Below are 21,194 nucleotides of genomic sequence, written 5' to 3' on the forward strand. Positions count from 1 at the left end.
AAGAAGTGAAGTATTACCTAGAAAAACACTGCCTGAAGGAGGAGGGCGTACTGTGCTCCCACAGCCCCCAAGTGCAGCGAGGAGCCCTGACCAGTGTCACCACATTACTCCCTTGCAGTATAATAGGACATCTGATAAGTTCAAAAGACACGCAGGTGGCAGCTCTGACAATGTCCATCAAAACAACTACGCATGCAGAAAGCTTATATTGATCTCTAGTAAGGAAAACTAAAAGCAGTTTATCTATTAAAAAGATTTAGCAGGACTGGGTATCTAGGCAACACCATATATAGAACTATGTTTTAAATTAATTGTCAACTACTCATGGCAAAATAAATTAAGTATTGTGTTTCATTTAAGAAATACCAATTCAGAGGGCAACATCCTGTTGGTTTTTGACTGTGTTGACAAAGAGTGCTGCTTTGCAATTCTACAAAGTCTTGTTTTAATCAGAACAATATCTAGAATCAGTGACGTTCCTCAAGTCTTCTGCCATATTCCAGATGGAAATATAGCTTTGCTCTGTCAGTTAAGGTACATTTGATATATAATAAAATGCATTTCAAGACAGTGACAGCCAAATTCCATGTTGGAAGCTGTTACCGGATTACTTTTAAAAGCAAAAAACAATGTTAGACACAATCTACTCTCCAGGAAGTGCAATGGATGATAAAACAATAGTGAGTACGAAAGCTGGCAAAGCAGACTCTCTCAGCTGAGGCGATGGCAATAATAGAAGTTTAATTAGTTGAGGAGAAAAAAGAAAATTCCTAAAAGACTAGTCAAGAGGCAGCATAAATTGAACATCCACTAGCTTTCCTGAAAGTCAAATAAAGAGCTCTAGCTACATAGTATGATGCTACTGACTGGAACAAAGAATTCAAAGAAAGTAAGGGGCGGGGGAAAATCACACCACCTTCATCTTTACATGTGAACATTACCTTGACTTGGGATTTAGGTTTCATTTAAATTCAATATCTCTCAACAGCTGAGAAGTTGGGGAGACAATACAAAAGCAGATCAAGGGATTTGGGTAAGCTAGGAGGTCCAGTAAACCAACTGTGTTCACCGTTAGCTAAGACGGCGAGTTTTCATTTTCACGTGAAGCACCAATACCATGACTAACAGATTGAAGAACAGAAAATGGGGCAGACAGCCCATTATTTGGATATATCACTTATGTTCATACAGGCAAGCAGCTGTGGTAGGAAATAATGGTTGTGGTACACTTGCTCTTCTTAATGTGGTTGGTGGAAAAGTTCAGCCAAGAATTACAAAAACTTTTCATGATTTCTCTCCCAGTTCAGCCACTGGTATTTACTTCCATGGAAAGTGAGAGACAACTTCAGTTTGTCCTAGAGACAGCATGAGGTTGGAAAGCCAAACAGCACAGGAAATATGCAATGAAAAGCAAAAGAGAAAGATACTTCTGTATCACGTACAGCAGAGACCTGCCCCTCCACCCTCTCATAGCACATCAACAGGTAGAAGTGGCACCTATTAAGAGGACAGACTTGCTAACTTGTTGTGCAGTCCGGCGAGGCAAGAGAAGCAGATCAGCACATGATAAGAGGCATAAAAATAAATTAAGCATTAAAGAATATGAATCATGCTTTTTATAGGGAAGAGTAAGGGCAGGATAGACATGACTGTGCTTACATCTCAAAAACAGTACAAAAGGGATTGGTCAAAAAGAAGAGTACCACCATGCAGCAGGTGAGGTATAAATGGTGTACATGGTAGTCCAGAAAGACTGGCAAAGGACATTTGGAATGATCTTTGCTAAAATATTGAAGACTAGCTGGTAATTAACTTTCTGGCAAGATTTAGCAAATAATCCTACTGTGATGGAGAGAGGTGAACTAAACGATCCACTAGAAGCCTCCTCAAAGCAAAGCCTGCGCCACTAAACTGTTTCTTGTGAGCCAGGAATATCAGCAATTTAGAACATGACTGCAAGCAGCCATAGAGCTTGGCTTTAAGGAGAAAAGGTAAGTAACATCAGTGAAAGCAGGATGCTTCCAGTTCCCCAAAGGTCCAGATAATACAAGCCCACCACCAGGAGCTTATATTGCCTATGACTCAGAGCACATCTGCTTGACTTCAAAATTTGACGCCAGAAGATATCAACATGGTAATCAAACTTTTTGTTGGAGAGAAACCACGTTCAGGCTTAGTGCAATGATCACGACTCCAAATGAACTGAGGACATATCTTTAACTGGGACAGTAAAAGCAGAGATTTACTGTTGACATCTCTGTAACTTTTGCAATTTATTAGTGCGAAAGTGCTATTCTCTTGCATGGTATCGAATGATAACTGTGGACCAGCACATACAACCCTAAATTCAGTTTTAGAGTTGAGTGGAGGAGTCTGCAAGCCGAAGTGCAGTATACCAGGGATGTCCATTATTCTAATGCTTGTTTGCACTAGGGCCAATGCGTTTGCTTTGCCTTGACAAGTGAAGACATGGGCTGCATCAATATTAACCTGCTGAATACCAAAGGATGCTGAAATATTAAAAGAAATTTCTTCCTTCTACTCATACCTGATTTTGTAAAAGTACAAATGTTAAAGAAAAAAAAAATCCTCCTAAAATACCTTCAATATGAGCAATCTGACAGGAAAGGGCCACAGTACACACTGTGAATCAGCAGATGGTATTTTTACCAACTGCTAACAGAAGTCTGAGAAGCAAACTTACTTTTGGACCACACAGAGCACACCTGGACATTCTGAACAACCTCCTGCCACAGTCTACTTGAGAGCATTTAGTCTGTAACAGTGTATTAAGAGGTAATAGCATTTTGTGTTAAGTATCAAAAGGTAAACAAACTTTGTTTTATACCCATCAGTCAGCTGGGCACACTTTTGAATGTACACAATAATTTTGTGCTTAGCCTGTAACGATACCTGGTGAGCACTGCTCTGGGTCCTCGAGCTCTTGCATGCATTTTATCCAACACCATGTGCTTTAGTTTCTGGTAATACACAGGGCCAAAATAGATATACGCTTCCAAAGGTTCCCTGAAGGAATAAAAAAACAAAACAAAACCAATATTCACAGTTAGCACATAGGTACCTTAAGAGAGACAAGAGTGTCGTGTACAGAAGGAATTGGAAACAATTTGGGAATCATGAGTCCTAGAAAAATGTGTTTGGGCTTTCAGGGCAATCGGTCTAAAAACCCCACAGGGAACCCTTCTGAACACAAGAACAGTACGCTTCCAGCACCACATACTGCTGTATCCACCCTAGCGAGGAACAAGCTCCTGACCTCTGGCCATACGCTGTGCAGACATGCTGCTATAGCTGCAAGTACCTGTTTCAGCTGTACCGTGTTAAGTCCTTCCTCTGTCTGTGCCGGAGTATTTCAATAGTGTCATCAGTAACCGATAAAGACTGTAAATGTGTCAGACTCTGAAGAGTGACTTAAGATATTTCTATTTACATTCCTTCGCTTTACATCATTCACACACAAAACAAAGGTAAGCATATAAGTAAACAAATACATGCAGCATAAATGCTCAAAACATCATTTTTATAGGTGCACTTTAAGGAATTTGCATTTGCAAGGATAGCTTAGCACTGGCACAACATAAGCTTGACAGTCTTCCCATCCACTAATTCTCTCTGTGCACCACTTTGAAGCACAACCCAAGACCCAGATGGGTGAAAGCCCTCCCTGAGCGGCTGTGCATCAGCACAGCTGCTCCTGCAGCCCTGCTCAGCAGCTGTATCCGTAGGACAAAAATCGCTGCCCTGGCTGGCACTGAGGGCTCAGACGCGCCCAGTAAAAGGGCTCTTGAGAATCATCATAGAATACCAGGTTGGAAGGGACCTCAAGGATCATCTGGTCCAACCTTTCTAGGCAAGAGCACAGTCTAGACGAGATGGCCCAGCACCCTGTCCAGCTGAGCCTTAAACGTGTCCATGTTTAGGCACTTGCATCAGCTTGGGAACATCTGTAAGCAGTACAGAGGGTGTTACTCCATTCCTCAAGCTGGAGTAACGGCTAAAGATTTCTGTGTTTAAGACACCCCCAACTGTTAAGAACAGCATAAGCGCCTACATATCAGAAAGCAACAGTTGAAAGCACTCAGTCATTTCCCAGCTACCACCTTCAGCACTAAGAACGACCAGACTTAACACAAACAAACTCAGCACCGCCGCTGATTTATTTTTAAAAAATGTATGTGCAATGTAAAAACAAGCAGGAGACAACAGTATTGCATCTCCCATTCAGAGTCATTACTGACATGATGCAGTGTTATTCCAAAAGTTGCCTATTAAAGAAAATAATAAAACTTAACTACTCATTTGGAATTCGCAAACTTCCGCATTGTTATGAAATCTGCCTTCAGATTTCATAACAAATAGATTAAGCATCTGAAATTTGCTTGGAAGAGTATCAGTATCCTAAAGCAAAGTCTCTAAATAGGGTACTACAAAGTTGAAGTTTGGGGATGGGGGATTTTTAGAGCTAGATGATTTTATTCTCCCTAGGAAACAAGATCAGTCAGATTTGTTAAAAGTTACCATGACGTATCAACAGAAAGTGTTTCAAACACCAGGATACCTGATGTACAATTTATGGAATATGGAGTGGGTAAGGAAAACAAAATCATCTCTCTGAAACAAAAAGAGAAACAACATATGGAATAAGTTGGTAGGAAAAGCAATTAAAATAAAAAGTATTTAAAAAAAAAACCCAACAAACCACAACTTACAAAAGATACCTAAACTTGTTCCTTGAGAAGAAGGGGACTGGGAGGATAATAAAAATAGCAGGAAGGTAGGATTAAGATACATTTTGGAAGGGCAGGCATGTGAAGCCATATGGCCTTTTCCTGTTCCTAAACTATCTCATGTTCTTTGAACTCTGTGTCTCAGAAGCCAGTCTGATCAACACAGCAGGAAGTTTGCAGATTAGAGTATTATGCCAGACTGAATCATTGTGTAATCGAAAGAAGAAAAAAAAAAAAAAAAAAAAAAAAAAAGAGCACACACACAATATTCCCAAGGAACAGACACCTGCCTCCAAATCCATATTTTACAGTACTATTAATGTCAACATGAAAATGCTTATCTGATTCCAAGCATATATAAGATTTGCTGCCTACAGAAACTTGAAATTTCTTACAATCTCTCAGAAAGAAAACCTTGATTTTACCTTTTTTGTCATGCAGTAGAAGTTAGGAAATTTTTGTATGTACTACAAGGTCCATTCACATTACAGCCATGCAAATACTAGCAATTTTTAAAATGTGGAACCACAAAATATTTCTAAGGAAAAAAAAAAAACCTGCACCATTCTTCAGCCCCTTCCCTCCATCTCACAGAGTGGTCTGCAAATAAAAGAAAGTTCCTGAGCTCTGAGACATGAGAAGATTTTTCAGATGTGTCTCAACAGGATTTCCCCACTTCCCTGAAACATCTAAATCTATACAGCAGATACTTACCCAGTGATACCAGATGTTACGTAGTCCTTCCCTAGGTAGTTATAACCATGGCGAATAAGATCCTCACACACATCCTTAACTTTACTGCCTCCAAAAGCTGTTCCATAGTGAAATCTGCCATCGAGGACTCCAGCCTTCCCAGCCAGGAGTTCAATTAACTTTCCTACCTGTGCAAAGAAAAGCAGAGTTAACAGCCTGCTCATTAGTATGGGCACATTGCTGGACCGGTCACAGTGTAAGTTAGGCAGGCAAAGTGTCCGAGATGGCAGCATGGGTTATTGCGTGCAATGGGAGGAGTGGAAGAACCCCAAGAACGGAGTACTCCTGTGTGAAGGGGGCAAACCGGACTCATCGCAGGGTCTGGGAACACCTTTAAGGTCCAGAAGTCAGGCAGCTCCATTTTTTCCAGCTGTCTGGAAAATAAGCAGGATCCAGTGTGGCCTTCTGCTGTAGGAAAGAGCCTCAGAGATTGGCAGGCTACAGTGCAGCAGGGGGAACAGAAGCGAAGAAGCTAACAAAGAAAAAAAGATCAGAGGCTGTACAAAGTAATCAGTGGAGGTCCCATATAAAGGCCAGGCTGTGAGGTATTTAGTGTGACCCTGCAGCACAGGTGCAAGATTTGCATCAGTTCCAGGGAGGTTCGTGTAATGTAAGAAGTTACATAGGTCTTAGATCTATTATTGAAACTTCTCTCCAACCTTTGCCTCACTGTCTGCCCCAGCCGGCTTAGTGGGCATAGGCAATAGGGAAGGAAGAGGGAGAGCACGACATTTTCAAACAGAAAGGGTGCAAGTTGCTTTCAGTTGCTTTCCTACTAGCTCAATACAGAACAAAATGAGAATGATGCACAAACAGCCTGCATCCCTACTCCTTTTACAGTAGGATGTTTTAAAATATGCAAAACAGAGGGCTGACTACTTACAGGAGAGCAAGCGTGTGGCATGATGACTGGAGAATATTCTCAGTGAAACCGTCTTTCAAACTTTTTTTTGTTTCTTCTGGCTAATCTACTTCACTTTCCCTATCGGGGGACACTGTCTCTTTAAATCATAACATAAGCACTAACCGTCATACGCGATGGGAAGCCATGAGGGTTCATTATGATATCTGGACAGATTCCTGTATCGCAAAATGGCATGTCTTCCTGAGGAACAATCAGTCCACACACCCCTGCAGAAGAGAAAACATTTCAATTCACAAACAGCAAACCACCAGCAGGGCTGACGCTCATCACCAGATTTTCTTTAGTGTTTTCCTCCTCCTCTCTTTCTCATGGATCACTTTTTACCCAGATTCATTACCATGACCAGTGCTCACAACCTGCAGGCTAGAAGAGAGCCCTTGTGACAGGACTGGCAAAATTAGCATACCCTTACATAATGCTCCCACTGATTTGTGAGTTAGCAAATTAGGGAAGAAAGCTTTAGATACAGTGTTCAGGGGCAACCAGAAACTTCTGACCAGTCAGACTGGAACATCTCACCTAGTTTATAAAGCTGATGCTATAATTTCCTGGAAAAAAAAAAATTAAGAAATCGTGCCTCTTTGGACATACGAAATTATTACTGATTTGAAATTTGTTTATCATATGTACCTTTGCTAAATACTGTGAATAAAAGCAAATCAAGTCAGGACTTTGACAGGAATTGAGAGGAGGTAAGGGGGGGGGACACACACCAAATATTTTTTTCAGGTAGCATTCATCTTTCGATGAATTACAAAGTACAATCCACTCCCCAGAATGCTTATATTTTGTCAGTCTGTGAACATAAACTGTACCTTTAAAAGTTTTGCAAGCTCTTTCAGTTTCCATCAGTATTGGATGTAAAACAAACAACCCCCCCCCACCCCACCCCAAACTCTAAAACTATTTAGGAAAGATTAAACAGAAACATGAAAACTCATTTAAAATAGTCTATCATACATTCCAAAATTTTTCTTCCAACCCTTACAACTGTTTCTACAGTGCATTCTGCAGATCAAAATACTGCAGCTATAAATGACCAAGAGATCTAACATTCAGATTCAGGTGCTAAAATGCAGCTGCTTAAGCCCATACTCCTTTGAACCAAAGCTACTGTTTCAGTTGGACAATTTCTTCCAGAAGCCCTTAGAACTGAAAAAGTCTGCAAGCTATTTGAGATCAGCCTGCTGCAACTGCCAGACCACGCTTTGGGAACAGTCCTGGAGAGGAGGGGGCTCCTGGAAGACTGAGGGTGCTGGTTACATCCTTAAAAAGGCATCGCCTGACCAGCCAGTTCACAGGGGGATATTGGCGTCTGCTCAGGAGGGAGCTCCTCTTCCACTGTCCAAGCAAGACAGGGATAGGTGTATGGGACAGTAGTTAATAGAATGAGAATGGTAAGTATGGGGGAAGGGAGCAGGAAAAAAAAAAAAAAAAAAAGGATTGGAGCATCTGGGGCAAGGAGGGGGGGTTGTTGTACTTAGTTTTTAAACCTATTGAAACTAATTTTCATTGTTCTATTATGATAAATCAATAACATCCTTCTACCCCTGCCCACCAAGCAGCAATCATTTACTGAAAAAAAACCAACCAAACCAAAACAACCAACCCACTATCTCTTTGTGCTTTTTTATCCTAAAATGTTATACATAAATACTTTATTATATATGTATTATGGCATGTACATTTTGCCGTATTCGCATTTACTTCTAAGAAGGCATTATGTTGCATCTGGACTTTGCGGCACCTGTAAGCCAAAAATTAAATCTTAGCTAACTTAAAATTACTTTAGGCTCTGAAAACCTTTTATATGCCAAGCTGGTTCCCATAGCAGACAGCCACTGTGTTGTTTGTTTTGTGTGAAAGTGAATGATAAAAGATCCATGAAATCGACACAGAAAGGCAGAACAGCAGAAAGAACTGAGGGCTCTCCATCATAGCGGCTTCTACCCTCCGCTGACTTGTATAACAATGGGACCTACACACCCAACTGCAGATCTAACACAGCTGTGCATTTCATTAGATGAAGAGCACTAGTGACACAAGTAAATAATTAACTTATTCTGGTCCGCTGACTGTGGTTATGAGACCAGTCATAGCTGACAGATTTTAATACAAGTTAACACAAAGACAGCATAATGAGCTTAGAAGTTAAAAACAAAATATTTAGACAGAATCCAGCAATGTGAAGCTCACTAGGCCATTTATAAAGTTTCTATTTTACAGGAGGAGGGGAGGGGGGGGGAGAAAAAAAAGAGAAAGCTATGAAACCTCAATTCTCAGCTTCTGTATTTTAAGAAGTCACTGAGTTTATAACAGATCTATAGCATGCCCATGTGTATTTAGAGAACAGGACAGAGAGAAGCTTCTTCCTCCCTTATGTTTTACAAAAGTTCGTTCTTTCTCATAAAAAGCTGTTTAAAAAGCTGAAAGACATCTTTCCTATATACAACGCTACTTCTAAAAGCAAGTAACTGCAATTCATTTAAAAATGTAAACTTCATTTCATTTTGCAGTCACTCGCCTTCAGAAGCTCTTCAGAGGCTAATGCTTGCGGGTCTGCACAGTAAGCTCCTGAATTTGCTACTCGCTTTCAGCCCCGATAACTGACCCAGGGTTTGCAGCAGGGCAGTAAAAGGCAAGCCTAGCAGCTCTCCATTGCCGAGCAGCTGCGAAAGAGTGTGATCAAGTGAATTAATCCATACAAGTGCAATTATCACTTGCAACTGGTTAATAAAACAGTAAAGGAGAAAAGAAGAGGCTGGATTTAAGACAGCCTCAAGTTCCAAATGTTGCCCTGTCCAAGTATAAACTGTATTTCACAACCGAGCTGCTCAACTACTCCCAATCCAATATTCATAAATAGGACACAGCGAAACTAGTAGGTAACTTTGCTTTGTGGCTCTTACTACAGGTTATTAAGATTTCCTAATTGTTACCGATTTAGATATCACATGAAAATTGTTCCTCGTCATTGACACAGGACATACAAAATAATTTGGTTTCATTCACTTCTCTTCCCCTCACTATTTTTATATGAGGCATCTAAAATTTAGCAATACGTTTTCAGACGAAACGCTATACTGCGATGGGCCTGAATCTGCTCTTACCTATACACTCTGCAGTTCTCATCTAGGACAAGAACCAAAGATTAACCACCAGAAAGGGCTGGAATTATTTTTCCAGACAAAACAAAAAACACTTTTTTTTTTAATGTGTGGACTAACAAGAGCCTTGCATGCTTGAGCAAGAAAGCATCTAGCAGCTTGCTACATCTAATTTCTTTTCAATTGAAAAACAATTTGAATTCTAGAAAAAAAAACTTTGTACATCAATTTCATAATGACAGCTTAGATGAAAAATTAGTGGAAATGCTAACAAATTCTTTTAAGATCTCCCTCTCAAAAAAAAGAAGTGGATTAATAAGCATGGCAGTTTACTGCAAGGATAATAGTTTAAATTAGAATAAACTTAAATCAGATATCTACAGTGGTTTAACATGCAAGTATAAAACAGCCATAGGCAGTGTTTTCCAATGCTATTGTATGACAGCCCTCTGACTATGCATGATGGCCCCCATCCTCACACACGCTATCTGCATCAGTCCCGACAGCATCTCAACACCCTTGTACCTCCACAAGGCCCTGACAGAGCGTAAAGGTCCCCTCACTCCTGTACTTTTAAGAGTTTCTTTTTCTAATCAGAAGAAATTCAGGTTTCCAGAATTGATATCTCTACGTGGTTGCTGTTACAGTTTGCTGACAAACACGAACATACGCAGACTTGTAAAACAGCAGTTCAGCGGAGAAGGGGAAGGGGGGCGGCGGGGAGGGGGCAGGGACAAAACACAACAGTATGGGAAAGTTTTTCACCGGCTACGATAAGATGCCTTCTATACACACACATGCCAAATGAAAAAAAATCATCAAATAAGTCAAAACAACCTAATATAGAAAACTAATTACTACCAGCAGGAGGGACATTAGAGAGCAAAGGAGACTAAGTGAATAGAAGCAGCGGTAATACCAGTTTCTATCAGCAAGATAAAAAGAAGCACATTACTAAATGTGCTTGTTTACTTATTCTAATGATACGGTGGTAAAAGAGCTAAAACTAACTTGAAAGGCGCCTGGTTTAGATTTACCAGATTTGCCAGAATTTGGACATACTCCTCAGAAATAAGACTACATCACATAATTAAGAGGAGCTGTAGTTAGAACACAGCACTGTATATTGTGGGCAAGTGACAAAGATTTGCAAAAATAGTAAGGTTAAACAAAAATGTACATCTGCTTTAAAACTCTTTAATTACATACTGTGTTGGCTAACTAAGCATAAAACAAGTCCAGAAGAAAAAAAGTGCTGCATCACATAAGCTTTGTTCAATATTGAATCATTCACTGATCTATCATATCACTTGCTACATCCCATTTGACATAAGAGGTAAAGAACAGAATTAAAATTAACAGATAAATAATGCATAAGTAAACTTGATTAGTTTTCTTATTAAAAACATCACTCTAAATGAGAGGAGGTGCTAGAAGACAATACAGTTTGTACACTGCTTTCCCATGAGCTGCTGAATGGTCTGATGTGATAAATTTGCATAGTCTGAAGCACACAAAGAGCTGATTAATTGAAACCCTTACAATGCTTCTGGAAGCAGCTATTGTAAAACAATAACCATAGGAACTTTACAAAATACACATGGCTGAATGAGTCAAGAGCTTAATAAAATGTGTGTTCAGGATGCACTATTTGGAAACAGAATTAGAGATTTTTATTCTGTGCCATAAAATGCTAAATCACCCTAATTTCAGAGGTTCAGTTGAGGATATACTGAAAAGGTCAGAAGGTTACCTGTTTGCTGCTCGAGATAAAAAATGCTGTAATTTTCTTCTTAAGACAGCAAGCTAAGCAGCAGTTTTGTTAAAAATAAATAGAAAAAACCGGTATGAGAAGTTTTAATGGTATTCTGACATCTCATTTTCTCACATTCAACTTCTGAAGATAAAAATAAAGTAAGGAATTCCTACTTTTCCTGATGCCTAATAACTACTAATCATCCCACATTCCTGCAGTCGATAACAGCAAATTCTTTTTAATGCCACTTCAACCGCTTAATTCCTGTAAACCCACTGATGTTTTATTAGAGATAAAGTACTAAGTCTGACATGTAACGTGGGGGAATATGACACAAGTAGCTATTTAAAACTAACATCTTACTTTACATGTTCTACTTATACGTACTGTACAAGTGCCCATTAAAAAGAGAAAGATAAGTTGCTCTCAACTATGAAGTTAGGCAAGCAGAAGGCAGACGCTCAAACTAGTAAAAATTTTAAAAAGTAAGCAAGGTCAGGCTTTGGTAGATAAGCGGTATTGTCATGAAGTTTATGTAGTTGACAATGCTGTGAATGGATTTTGTTTTGACACTAAAGAACATGGTTCATTTAGGAAAACAAAGACCATCTTTCATGAATTTAAACTCGCTTCCTTGTCTTTAGAGTTGTTTAAGTGCAGATACTTCAGAAAGGTTTAATCCTTTATCTTAGATCTTCAGCTATTAAAAAGCTTCTGTTTGCCAGTTCAAACAATCTCTTGCTTAAATACAGTTTTTCCACTCCTCAGGAATACTGTTCAGTATTGCTGCTTAGTTCTGTGATCTACAGGACCTTTGTTGGAGGTGTTAATCCTTTTTCACATGAGAGACTGAGAAATGTTCTTTCAGAGAAGTGATATATTGCTTTTTTCACATCAAAGGAGCCCAACTTTTTCCTCATTGTGACTTGTAGCAAAGCAAGAGGAAATCTGGAAATATAATAATTTAGTTTGTATGGAACTCAGATGAAGCTTCTTTAGCTTAACAATCCTTTAGCCTTCTGTGCTTTGAAAAGTGACTCTGCCTAGAGAATGCAAGATTAAAAAACAAAATAATTAACCAAAAAAGTTTCTTTATCCTTCTGGAAAAAAATATGATGCAATATAGTTAAAACAAAGTCCTACAGCTCAAGAGAAGTCCTCCCTGGTAGGTACATGCTTTTTTGTGAGATATGAGAAGCTTAAGGGCTTATAGACAAAAGCGACAGTCCCACTCTCAAAGATCTTACTGCAACGTCCAGTTTGAAGATGAATATTGAGATAGAGCAAAACATTTGCGGGTGTGCTTCCCAATACAACGTGATGGCCTCATTTGGGTTTTTTCTCGTCCTCATATGCTTCTTTGTTGACAGGTCTTGAAGGAAAGGCTAGCTTTTACAGGCCGTTTGGAAGAAGTGTACTGAAAACATGGACTTGAATGAAAAGAGGGTGTTGTGGACAGGCCAGAAGTGGTGACCCTTGCCAATACAGTGTTGACATGTGAGAGGACACAAAGAAGGTAGCAAATACAGAGGCAGCGGCATAGATCTGTATTATTAGAGAGACCTACAAAATCTACCTACATATTTAATGAAAGGCTCTTCTGTAACAAAAGGCTAAAGCTGGATTGTGAGATTTAATCTGTCATATTCCAGAAACTTTCCAGTTCTGTTACTTCACTTCTTTCTGCCCCAGCGACAAAGTATAGCTTTGGAATACAACAATTTGGAATACAGGAAAGAGCCCATGAAAAAAACATGAGAAATGTGGTTTGTGCAATCTCTTATTTTGCACATATTAAATTATTTTAAAACTACTACTACCATTCCGTGAAATCAAATCTCATCTTCATGCATTCCTTCTAGAAAATAAAAATATTTCACAGAAAAGACTGACAATACAAAAAAGAGAGAAACATGCTTTCTCTCCTTCTCACTGAATCAAGGTACTTGTTAGTTTAAGCTCATCATCGGTTTAAATGGCCCTATGATGGGCTTAAAGCTAACATTCACAAATTAAACTCGAAGTGGTAATCGCCTGCATTCAGCTGAAGATGAGAGAAAAAATTCAGGGCTAATTAAAATTTCTCTCAATGGAAAATGTTAAATTGTTAGTGTTACTATTTCTGTTTCACAATTGCCTATATTCCTCTGTTATGACTGATCCTTCCCTGATTTGATGTCAGAGAAGGATGATACTGCCGGTATTTTTAAACAGCTAGCAAAGGAGATTTTCCCTTTCCGTTCCATGCCTTTTCTCCAGTTCTATCATTGCCTGTAATTTAAGATTAATGTCAATATCTAGTTCTTCACTGTGTACTGAAGTTGGAAAACAGTAAACTCCACTGTTCTTGTCAGGATTTTTTTCTTGGTATCTAACACATGTATCTTCTCCAGTAAGCACATTTCTCCTTTCTCCCGTTTATTGTAACATCTTTTCCCATAATGTACTACAAGCCAGTGAACTGAGAGGTCTGCTACCAGGAAGGATATGTGTACTAGCAAAATGTAATAATTTAGAATACGATCACTCCCCCGAGCACAAGAGATTACTACAGACTGATGTACTGGACAGCTAAAAGCACATGCCTGCGAACTCTGTAACACAACTGTTGCAATGTTCCCACTCGTATCTCCAAAACCAAGCTGAAAGGGACATTTGCTATTCTGAATAATTGATGGTTTTGGCTTATTATTTTTATAGGTCCAAAGCACAGATACATGGGAGATCTGCCATTCTAACCTGATGCAATGCCAAGCAGAATTACGGGTGCCCTCAAAGTTCCCTACAGCATTTAGGATGCTGTTTTTCTTTACCATGGGATTTCCACAGGTATTTTACTTTGGGGGAAAAAAAATATTGCTAACTTTCTATGGCTTTTGGGATATTAAAGAAAATACCACCGAATTCCAATACAGTGTGTATTAGTTGTTTCCGCATTTGACCATGAATATCAGGGTTTGATGAGTAGCAAAAGTACTCGTGAGGTTATCTGTCCTTCAAGACTTCTAAAATGAGCTTGCTCTAGACTGTGAGATGCCTTATGTGCATTTAGTGGTATGGAAGGCCCTCTGCTCCCTAAAGCCATATTGCAGCCTGCCTGACACAGTTCTGTTTCCTTCTGACATTCTTCCGTTTCCATCTTTTCTCCTCTGATGGTTCTAGATTTGTGGAGCACCCTTTTTCTTGATTTTTGGAGAGGTAAGAAAATCAGTTCCATTTAAATCCTGTTCAACTATTTCAATAGGTGCACATCAACAGTCCAAGCTAGGAGAAAAATCTTACCTTCTTAAATTTTTCATGCAAATGCCTATAAATATTTATCATGACTAACCAAGCAGCTTCTTTAATACAATTTGTAGGCAATTTTTTTAAATTCTAGTAAGAAAAATTGCCCTGCACAGTACTGATTGTATTGTTATATAATAACTTGCAGCTAAAATGCCGCATGCCACTTATAAGGAGAAAGGACTAATTACACAAAGCTCAAAATATATGAAGAAATGGGCTTTGCTCTAAAAGCAGTCATAGGCTTAAAAGTATTGCACATCTTCATTGTGTATGAGATTTAAAAATTATTTGAAAGAGACTCTAAACAAAATCTTCCTGAAGGAGAATCTTCCTGGAGAGAAGGAAGGAATGGGGCAGTTGAACCATTCCAACTGCTCAGCTCTTTCTGTTTGCCTCTGAAGCTAATGCTCTTCCCTCTCACATACCGAAACTATGCTGTACGGCTGTAGTGCAAGAACTACACTGGATTTTAAAAGTCAAGTCAAGAATGTACTGCTGCTTCTTTACTTTTTTGAAGCCTTCAGTAGGTTTCCAAATCACTTGAGGACTCAGTGAGAATCACTTCCTATTTTTAGATCAAAAGCCATCTTGAAAATACAATCAGGAAAAATGTTTCAATGCTTATCAGAAGAGTTTCTATTTCTTAATGACAGCAGAAACAACGGAAGGATTTCTTTAGAACACAGAGTTTCAAGAACCAGTTTTATGGGTCTATGGAAAGATGCTGTGGAAGTAAAGGTGATCTTGGAGAGAGCTGGATGTACTCAGAAAGCCTGCGTTGACTGTACTCCGTAGAAAACACACACAAAGAAGCTGAGACAACATCTGGTAATGGCTGACATTATGATCAACTACTGCCTTTTGTACCCATTTCACCTCTTTTGATTGATAGGTTTGCTCTAGGTAGATGCCCTGATCACCGAACCTAGAGACTACAGAAATGAGGATTACTGTGGCTAGCCCTGCATCTCATGACATGGATGCAGTCTTTCACTTCAGTTACACCTGGCCACCTCATTGCCACTGATGCTTATGTACTTCCATAGCCCCAGTAAGTCATAAATGACCTCAAGTTTGACTTCAGGCTACACATGTGAGTAAAGAAGTAAATGGTGGCATGCAGCATTATAAAAATGGCTTCTTACTTGTGCCTGGGGTCCACCTGTAAGCAACCACTCTTCATACCTCTTCCAATCACACAGGCACTAAATACGCTAGAGATGATTCTGTTTAAGCTTCAAGAGAGCTCTAGAACTGGATACTGCCTGTGTACTGGTGATACCTGTTGCAGTTTCATCTCTTTTCACTGGCTCAGATCTACATATGGATGTTGTGCAAGTACCAGCTCTCTGCTGACTGACTCCAGGGCATATTTGCCCACAGAGTTCTCTGGTTCTGCTCCAAGAATACAGGATGTGAATCAGCACAACAAGGTCAGACCTAACATGATGCTGGGAGTAGAGTGGGACCGTGTCACAAACTGCTGAAATGGATGCTTTCAGGGTGCTCCTCCTAACAAAAAGCACTCTCTCTTCCATGTGTCTTCTGACAAAGAGAACACTGCTCATGAAAGGCCAGTTTGTTTGCAAGACAACATCCCTTAGGTAGTATCATAATTTGGTGTATGACTGCAAAGTTCACTGACCACAACTAGTTTTAAGTATAAATGTTTCAAATCTAAACAGCATCCTCCGTTATTTCCTCAGTTCCCTCCCTCTGCAGACCTAGTGGATACTTGTGTTACCAGATGGAAGAGGCTGGCATGCTTTATACTTGATGCTCTCGTTCCAGTTCCTCAGAAATCAAAGCAAGGATTTTTTTTGTTTCAGTAGTTATTAAGACAGTATCACATTTGTCCAGTAACAGGAAAGGAGTGTATGTGCTGCAATGGAAAGGATCTGGTAATGTCAACCTCTTTGCCTCCCCACCACATCTGACAAAAGACCGAGCAACGTTCTCAAACCAAAATAAGACCTAAAAATGTAACAAGATTACAACATTCGGGTAATAGGTTTAGCACAGCACATACAGTAAGGCAGAAGGTCATGCTGAAAGTACTAAAAATCTAGCTTTTCCAAGCGTACCGATAGATGAAAACATGTCAAAACCTGTCCCACATTGGGACCAATGGGATCAAAACATGCTTTTAAGTCAGTTACAGTCAGACTGTTTTCAGTCACTTCTTTCTTAACACCCCTCCCACAACTCCCAGCCCTTTGAGATCCAGAGAGGATGTTCTGAGTCACCGTTTTTGCCATTAAGGTCAAAGGGAGTCCACTGCTTCTTTCAACAGATATGGAAACAGGCTCCTGATTTTCATCTTACTTATAACATTAACATTAGAGACCTACAGGCCACCAAGCAGCTTCCTAGTAGGCACCCATTTTCAACTCTCTGTTTGAAGATCCAGAGGTGTCCCAGATCATGTCCCAGGTATATTTTCAAAGACATTTTCCCCTTCTTTCCGGTCTCTGCTGGTGCACTCCTAGTAGCATTCCTAATTTGCTTCCTTTTTACACCATGGCTCTGAGCTATCTATCTGCAGTCTTGTCTTCAGAGCAGTATGTCTGCACAGATGATCTGCAGACATCCCATTCCATCTCTGGTCTTTTCTGTCCGTTCAGAATAGGCCCTTTCACTCTTTCCTCCAATCTCTCTCTTGATAACCCACTGACAAACCTATCACCTAAAACCAAATTCACACTAGGGAAAAAAACCCAAACAAACAAAACTCAAAACCCTGTTCTTCTTTAAAATGGGCAATTACTGTATTTTCCAGATTCGTAAGTCAACACAGAGTTGTGTTTGCCAATTCCTCCCCTCAGGTCCAGAAACATCATTGCTAAATTAGGTGAGCTTAAGCAAAAAAAGGGATGTGGTCTTCTACGGCTGCATTCATAAAAGATCTGAACCAATCAATGGAAACATGCATGATATTATGTACGTATAGTACACATACTCAACATGCATTTATTTTTATTAAATGTGTAGCTTACCTTTCTGCCCATGACGACTGCTAAATTTATCTCCAATTTCTGGACGTCTAGTTTGCCTCAACAACATTTTGATCAAGAAAGCATCCTCTGCATTTGATGAAATCATTACTTTTTCAATATAAGAATCAGTTGCACCTTTGTAGCTAGTATGAGAAGACAAAGCATGAGTTTTACATCTATGAACCAAACACAAGTTACAAACAAGTATCTGTGTATTGGTAAGCTTCTGGCTAAACTGTAATCTTCGTGGAACTTATATATGAGAAGCCAAAGGAGCAAAGATTATATAAAGTTCCAGAGTATAGTATGTTTCTGGAAAAGAAAAGGCTTAAGAGATACAATAGAGACAAAGGGAGAATTAAGCTGAACTTGTAAAGAACAAGGTATATTTTTTTGTCACATAGGCTCTTTTTGACAGAAAAAAGCTTCCTAGTATATTGCAAATTTCTGGATCTTCAGTTAAACAAACAAAAGCCAAATAGAGGGTTATAACTGAAGAAGGGAGTTTAAGGAATATACCATGAGAATTTAAGAACAAAATTAAGGCATAGTATCCTGACTGAAACTATGCATCAGGCGCAGGTGTGGAAATGAAACAAAGGCAAAACATAGTATGAGGTACAGAAAGAGATGAACTCTAAAGTCCGAGATGCAGAGATTTTGGAAGGAGAGGGGAAAAAAAAAAAAAAAAAGGAAAAAAAGGTAGGCATGACAGAGCAGGAAGGAAAAGGAAATTATTCTGGTGTCAGCTTTTTTCTGTATATTGCAGAATGAGGGTAGAACAGATTTTAATACCTTATTTAGGAGAGTATTTTGTCTCTTTATTCAGGTAGCTGAGATGGTCAAAGTATGACACCTAAACTCAGATCCATGTCTTTACCTGGCAGGATTACTTCCTTCCTCTTGATAATTACACTGTTGCCTCACTTCTTTATTAATATCTCGTAAAAGTAAACCTAGAGCTTTCTATTGGTTATGAAACACACAGAAGTGCAATAAAGCTAATTCTGCCTTTCTGATCTGGGCACCAATTGCTTGCCTTGCTCTCTGCTAATTTACCAAACTGTCAAGGCTATTCCTGACAAAACACTGAAACCCCCTTCATTATTTATTTATTTATACATTTAATGCAAAGTTTTCATCTCGCACCTCAGAAGCCCCCTCCTGTTCTTTAAGGACAGGATGGGAAAAACTCTTATTGACTGTCCTTTCCCATTAACTGGTGCCTTGGTAAGGGATGTCTAATTGAATGAGCCAGAATGAGCTGAGCGTCAGCCTCTGAGCTAGGAAGGCCTGCATCTCCTGGCCTCCTGCCTGGCAAAGTGAAGGCTGAGCATCAGTCAGCATCGGCCATTTTCTGTGGGAGCCAGTATGGAGGAGATGTGTCCCCTCACTAAGTACACATGTGTTCTCTGCCCTCCCACTCATCCTGCTTTTCTCCTGTTTCTCCGTCACTTCATCCATGAGTGACTCCTCTCCCCTCTACCACTGTCTTAGCTCTCTCCTTCGTTTCTCCTGGGAACCTAATCAGTGATTCCTCTCTACACATACATCTTCAGGAGGGTTCCTCCCTCTCTTTGCAATTCCAGCCTTTCAGGTGTCAGAATCTAACTTATTAGTGATGAAGTGGCTAGGCACTTCTGAAAATAACCTAGGTTCTGAAAAATCCTGTGAGAAATCAAGACCTAGAGAACTAGGTCTAATTCGCAGAGGGAAGTTTATTCCTTTGACTTTTCTAGACTTGAATATTTTCCTCCTTGTACCTTCTAGACTTGAATACCTTTCCTCCATGTACCTTCCCCAAATATAAAGTTATGATGCAACATACGTTACTGGCACATCTTTGTACTGTGGCTGCTGAGGCACACTACTTCCTTCCAGAGGCGTTTGGGTCACAGTTGGCATAGATTTGTTCACAAGGACTTGCTTATTTTCTACTTTTTCACCTTCAAAGAACAAGAAAAAAAGCACCATGAAAACATATCTGGATACCTATGTTTGAAATACATTTTAAGCTTTAAAAAAAGGTAAGCTGGAAGAGAAACTGGGAGGAACATGTCCAGGAAGTAGGCCATGTTATTTTATTAAATATTGCATGGTAAGGGAATCATTAAACTACCTTTTTTTTTTATAAACCAAAACAGAATAGCTTGCATACTGGGTGTACTATGAGAACAGCTATTCAACATACCCTGGGTCTAAAGAATACACAAAAGCATCTGAAGTCACCTGCCGTAAGTAAGGAGAAAATTAACAAGCAACACTGTAACTGAGAAATTTTAGAAATTCACACTTTAATTCGGGACATCACATCATTTCCACAATGAGTTGTGCAAGACTACTTTCAGCCTCTCCTTGCAAGTACTTTTTCCTATTGCTTCTGGTCTCATGTGTCTGCTATTTTCCCCTCCATTCCCTTATTCTGCCCTTCACATAGAAAACCAGATTAGTAGCATGCCCAATGATACTAATGCAATCAGGTACCTGCCTCCCACCTCCTCCACAAAATTACACTTAATTTCAGCCTATGTCTCTTTTCTGTCCAAATGAACTATTTCAAAGAGGTTTTTACCTACACAGCGAGAACAGCCTCAGTCTGGAGTCCGCCCCAGTCCTATCTATCCTAATACTTCAGAAGATTCTTGCTTTTTTTTTTAACTAACTTTGAAAGCTCCGTTGTGATGTGCTAAAGAGCAGAAGTGACCCAGTTGTGCTGCTATAATGGAATTAAGTTTAGTGCCTTTTACAGCACCTTTCTTATTAGATCTCAGCAGATCTATTAAGCCATTTCCTAATTGAGGGATGACAGTATGGGAGGATTCTTTCTCAAATTTATTTTGATTGGAAAGTTATACACCCATCGTCATAACTAAATGTAGTTGTATTTATTTTCTTATCTCTCTCCAAAAGTATTTCTAAAGTGTTAAAAACACAAGGTTTTACTTCCTCAAACAATTGCATTAACTGACAGCATGCTAGGAGGTTTTGACGTACAAAATCAAAATAATAAAGAATCTACCCTTAAAAAACAACAACGATAGAACATATGAGAGACAAACAGCAAAAAACTACAGTATTAAGATTTGCCAGTTTGGAGATATAAGAAGAACAGAAATTCTAATGCTTCAATAGATTCATACTGTTAAAGACTCACTCCTCTACTTTATAAACATAAAGGTCCATTTTCTCATGCACAAAAAATCCCCCAGTGACTGGTACCACGCTGCTTTCAGAAACTAACATTTTTTAAATTTTCCATTACAATACTGACACCTTAAAGAAAAAAAGTTAATTACACTAAGTATAAAACAAGGTGCACAAGAAATATTAACAGAACATTAATTTCTACTTCAGATTATGAACATACCATGACTAAACATGTAGTTCGACATACCTGGAGAGCAGATACCATCAGCATCTAAAATTTCATGGCGCCAGATTGGTTTACGGGTAGCTGCATCCAACATTGGACCCATAACTTTATCAAATGTCTGGTTTGTGTAACGCTTCAGGGTACACTTGGCATTCTTATATACAAGACACCTTCCAAAACCTAAAATGCAACACAAACTCATCTGCCTAGGAGTCCAAGGATTCTTTACAACTCATTATCAGAATAAA

The 21,194-nt window shown here is 39.3% G+C and overlaps 1 protein-coding gene across 3 annotated transcripts in view; it reads right to left on the reverse strand.

The window, feature by feature from the left end:
- POLR3B (RNA polymerase III subunit B) overlaps positions 1-21,194 on the reverse strand; it is an 80,430-nt gene that overhangs the window by 8,434 nt on the left and 50,802 nt on the right. For 2 of the 3 annotated variants that reach the window (XM_087766645.1, XM_009474166.2), the window contains 6 exons: positions 20,968-21,126; positions 19,402-19,519; positions 17,574-17,716; positions 6,529-6,632; positions 5,463-5,629; positions 2,914-3,027 (listed from right to left, as the gene is read on the reverse strand). In XM_087766645.1, the coding sequence (XP_087622771.1) occupies positions 2,914-3,027; positions 5,463-5,629; positions 6,529-6,632; positions 17,574-17,716; positions 19,402-19,519; positions 20,968-21,126 (805 nt within the window). Of the gene's footprint in view, positions 1-2,913; positions 3,028-4,520; positions 4,633-5,462; positions 5,630-6,528; positions 6,633-17,573; positions 17,717-19,401; positions 19,520-20,967; positions 21,127-21,194 lie in introns of those variants that run through there. The other variant, XM_087766646.1, reaches the window with a different exon arrangement.

Source organism: Nipponia nippon, unplaced genomic scaffold (genome assembly GCF_047370975.1).
Source record: "Nipponia nippon isolate SJK-2023a ecotype South Korea unplaced genomic scaffold, ASM4737097v1 scaffold_3, whole genome shotgun sequence".
Lineage (NCBI taxonomy): Eukaryota > Metazoa > Chordata > Aves > Pelecaniformes > Threskiornithidae > Nipponia > Nipponia nippon.